This window comes from Echinops telfairi, unplaced genomic scaffold (genome assembly GCF_000313985.2).
Source record: "Echinops telfairi isolate 266 unplaced genomic scaffold, ASM31398v2 ScPeMD7_3533;HRSCAF=4204_1, whole genome shotgun sequence".
Lineage (NCBI taxonomy): Eukaryota > Metazoa > Chordata > Mammalia > Afrosoricida > Tenrecidae > Echinops > Echinops telfairi.
Genome location: NW_022107432.1, coordinates 11547406 through 11550097, shown reverse-complemented (window position 1 = coordinate 11550097; position 2692 = coordinate 11547406). Strand labels below are relative to the sequence as shown.

Genomic DNA, 2692 nt, shown 5'->3' with positions numbered 1-2692 from the left:
GAGTTGTACAAGCTCCCAATAAAATTTAAATTAAAAAAATTAAATTAGAACTGTATGTATGTGTGTATGACACACAGCAGATGTACAACCAATATATTTGTTGAATAAATTAATTAGTAATTAGTCATTTCATCACAGAAAGTATGATAGTGGGTCTATAAGGAAAAAAAAATCTTTGGGGCTAACCAGAAAATACTAAGTGGCCACTTAAAGCTAATAAATCATAAATTTAAAACTGAAATAATTAGCTGAGTAATAGAATTTCCAAGCCATTTGAAATTGTTTGAAAACATGGAATTAAAGATCCACTTAGGGTTGATTTATTTTTTCTGCAGGTGAGTTTTCACATTACAGAAAGAAAGAGGATAATTGCAAGTATTCAAATGAGTGAGAATTGAAATTTTAAAAAGTGGAAAGGTAATGAAGACTGAATGGAACCGGTGGCTGCCAGTGGTTTCTAAGTACCAGGGAGGCCCTATGCGGGGCGGGGGGCTCAAGTAGAAATAACTAGAGGTCTTAGTAGAGCTGGCTCTGAACCTTAACAGTAGTCATGGGAGTGAGCTTGTGCTGCTCCAGCCTGAGCTGGCCCTCAGATGATTGCAGTCACATCCTCCCAGTTGACACCTGCACTGGACATTGTGAGAGACTGAGCCAGAACCTCGTTGCCCCGCCATTTCTGAGTTCTCGATCCTCAGCAACTGCGGGCAAATAACGTGCTCACATAAATGATGTGTACACACATGCACTACGCATTGTGCCCATAGGAAATTAACACATCCTTATGTGCTTTTCACAGTTTTGCAAACTTTTTCAGTTTGTAAAATAAAATGTGTGCATTGTTTGTGTAGAACTATGGTTCGTGGAGTTTTATGCTACAAAAGAGCACATTTTACAAGTGGACTCTTAAGAAGTGAAGCTGGCAGATAGGAAGCAGAGCCCTACGGTTAAGATGTTCAGAATAGAAATTTTAGAGTTTTTACATTTTACTGTTGAAAGCCAAGTCTAGGATGGGTCATGGTTCTTAAAAATTAAAGTGGCCAAGAATAGTTTTGGAGTTGAGCAGCATAAAGAATTGAAAGGTATTCAATTTCTGCATCCGTTTTTAAATTACCAAATTTATTAAAAGAAAAGCTTGGAGAAACAAATGTAATTCATGAGTTAGCAACATCAATAATTAAGAGAAATTATCAGGAATTTGATAGAGAGCAGTGATAAGGAAAATTAAATTGTTATACTTTAATGAAATGATTTTCAAATAACTAGAGGATTTTATAGAAAAAATAGGATTTTTTCTATAAAATCATAACAGAAGAAGTCACATCTTTAGTATTTCTTATTACTTAACTGGAAAAAAATGTATTTTTCCCACACAGATTCCCACAACTCTTCCAAGAGCAGCCGGTCGGGAAACCAAATACGTAAGTACCATGACATTTATGTATTCCACTTCTTCTTAAAATAGGCATGGATATGTTTGAGGAAACTAGCTACAGAATTACTTAACATTAATTAATTTTTTAATTAGTGGGAAGAGATAGGATATTATGATGGGCCCTGAAGTGCAAAGTCAGGTAAAGAGGGGGATATCCCTGCCCCTCCTGCCCTCGGGTCCACTCGGACTCATCGTGGCCCTATAGAACAGAGCGGACTGCTGCCTGGAGGTTTTGAGGCTTTATACTGGCATAGAAGCAAACTGCCTTACCTTTCTCCTGTGTAGCGGCTAGTGGGTTCAAAAGGCCAACCTTTCTGTTAGTAGTCAATGATAGCCTGCCTTCCACAAGGACTCTTACCCAATGCAAAGAGATAATGATTCACTTTTCATAACCGTGACCCAAATGGCATATCAGAAAATATAATATTTAATTTAAATGGTTTACTCACACTGAAAAGTGCACATTTGCTTAGAAAATAGTGTAATCACTACTAAAGTATGTTTATTCAGAAGGAGGAATTAACTCCCAAACTCCAACCTCATTGCCATTTAGTCAGTTAGACTTATGGCAACCCTATGGGACACGGTAGAACCGCCCTCGTGAGTTCGTATTTTTTATGGGTGTATCAAGTCTCACTGTTTTCTCTCTGAGTAGCTGATGGTGGTGAAATGCTGATCTTGTGGTTAACAGCCTACCATGTAAACCACTACACCACCAAGACTCTTTCTAGAAGCACATGATATGTGTGTGTGTGTGTGTGTGTGTGTGTGAGAGAGAGAGAGAGAGCTTTCTGTAATTATCTGTTGCTCATAAGAAGAAATTTGTTCACTCACTATTATTTAAAGTCAGAAAAGCACCTGTGTAGAAAAAGTCAACTAAACTAGCAGTTCCTGTTGAAACAAACTTATTTGTAAATAGTTGACTATTCTTATACACAATAAACCATGGCAAAAATGAAAATATTATCTAACCCATGACAGTTTGGTGGAAATTATATGTCAGAGTTTTGTCTTATTTAGTCAAATTAATCCATATAAACTCCACTAAAGAATTTACTCAGGAAGTTTACTTATAGTAGGCTAACCCTGTAGTTAAGTTTATTGAAAACTAAATCCCACTTAAGAAATTTGTGTATTCGGTAAACCGTTGATAGTAAGATATAAGAATCCCTGGTTGCATAATGGGTTAAGCTTTTAGCTGATAACTATAAGGTTGGTGGTTCCAACCCTCTGGCTTTACTTCTTTCAAGATAGATCACT

At 36.8% G+C, this 2692-nt stretch overlaps 1 protein-coding gene across 3 annotated transcripts in view; it reads left to right on the top strand.

The window, feature by feature from the left end:
• The window catches only part of LOC101655916 (muscular LMNA interacting protein), a 299439-nt gene that overhangs the window by 179109 nt on the left and 117638 nt on the right, over nt 1–2692 (top strand). For all 3 annotated transcript variants that reach the window (XM_045294875.1, XM_045294876.1, XM_045294877.1), the window contains one exon: nt 1374–1418. In XM_045294875.1, coding sequence (XP_045150810.1) covers nt 1374–1418 — 45 coding nt within the window. The remainder of the gene's footprint in view (nt 1–1373; nt 1419–2692) is intronic.